This window comes from Pundamilia nyererei, unplaced genomic scaffold (genome assembly GCF_000239375.1).
Source record: "Pundamilia nyererei isolate P.nyererei 1_Seehausen unplaced genomic scaffold, PunNye1.0 scaffold00347, whole genome shotgun sequence".
NCBI classification, from domain to species: Eukaryota; Metazoa; Chordata; class Actinopteri; order Cichliformes; family Cichlidae; genus Pundamilia; species Pundamilia nyererei.
The window spans coordinates 361,947-363,458 of NW_005187748.1; the positions used below are offsets into that span (position 1 = coordinate 361,947).

The 1,512-nt window shown below is 44.2% G+C and overlaps 1 protein-coding gene across 1 annotated transcript in view; it reads right to left on the reverse strand.

Annotated features, from left to right (window-relative positions):
• tmem97 (transmembrane protein 97) overlaps positions 1 to 579 on the reverse strand; it is a 2,497-nt gene extending 1,918 nt beyond the window's left edge. The window contains exons 1-2 of the mRNA XM_013915681.1: positions 337 to 579; positions 115 to 259 (exon numbers count right to left, since the gene is read on the reverse strand). Of these exons, the coding sequence (XP_013771135.1) occupies positions 115 to 259; positions 337 to 450 (259 nt within the window). The 5' untranslated portion in view covers positions 451 to 579. The remainder of the gene's footprint in view (positions 1 to 114; positions 260 to 336) is intronic.
• Between the last annotated feature and the right edge of the window lie 933 nt (positions 580 to 1,512).

The window sequence follows — 1,512 nt, forward strand, 5'->3', positions numbered from 1 at the left end:
GAGAGCAGCTGACCTGAGAAAGTGCGCGGTTGGCTGGGTGGGTGAGTAGCTTTGATTTATTATGATGATTTTAGTAAAGTTTGGCTCAACCAGCCACTTTTCGTGTTAACTGACCTTTCAGAAAAGCGTACGCTGCAACGGGGAAAAACGGTGTTTGAAGCAAAGCCTCGCAGAAAACAAAGGACTTGAACCACTCAGGGGGGTCCAGCACCATGGGGTCTTTGAAGTCGGCTGCGTACCATTTCAGAAGGTCCTTCAGCTGGAGGGGAAAAGTGTGCATTAAGTTGTAGCTGGAAATGTGCGTGCGTGCGTGTGTGTTTATTTAAAGTAACTCACCGGTTGGGGGTACACGTGTTCAGGCAGCAGAGCTTGTAAGTCAATAAATAATGTGATCGGAATATGAGTGGCGAAGTAGAAGAAGAAGATTAGTTCTAACACACGGAGAGACATGATCTCTGACTTACTCAGTGCACATAACGGCAGAAACGGGGTCCAAGTCCGCTGTGGAAGCAGTGCAACGTTGAAACGCCTGTTCCCAGGCTGGATCCCATTGGCTAGCGAGAATGACACGAGGGCGTTCCTGAAGGCACCATTCGTCCCACAGTGGAGAATGCGCATGCCGCTTTACGAGCTCCTCGTGAATGTAGGAATTATTAATATTATTATTAGTAGTAGTAATAGTATTTTACAGTTTTCATTACAGCATTAAGAAAAGATCCGGTATGTAGGATAATTTTTTGCTGGTGGTAATAGCTCTGTTATTTGGAGAGATTTTAGAATCCGAGCAAAGAAAAAATGAGACAAAAGTTTAAATATAAACGGAGTGCAGTCTCTGACTTATGACTGCAAATATACTTAAGACCTACTTTATTCAGTCAGTGGAAGAACTGCCAGAAAATTCAGTAACTGAGTCCACTTAAATCAAACACACGGATCAATGTGAAATCAGATGAATAATTAACCATTTAAACCTCTCTATCTGCCTTACCTATACCTTGTTAGTAATCCTGCTTTCTTGATCCGTTTTCCAGCTAAAACCTCCTGTGAAAAACATCTGGAGACAAATCGTCCAGTTTCCACGTGCAGAAGAAAACCCCTTTCCTATATGACAATACTTGACGGTAAAGCTCATCTTAGAATGAAAACTGTGTGTTTGTGGTATTTGGTGGTTAATCTCCGATAGCCCATCACAGCAGAACAGAATCCCAGTGGCCATGCGAATTAGGACCAGGGCAGGACACCCCGGAGTCTAGAGGCTGGTGGTGGAGATGAAGATGGAGGCTTGAATGGAGCCTGAGTGACATGTGAGAGCTGGTGATGGGGAGAATGACAGATGCGCAGTGAGCTTTGAAGTGCAGGGAATGAAGGCTGACCAGTGATGTCACAATCAGCTTGACAGTGTGGGAAAGTGGAAGTGATTTAATGCTTAGATTAGCTGCAACAGCTGGGAAGCAGATGTGTGATGACAGATAATCAGAATCAGAATACTTTATTGATCCCTGGGGGAAATTA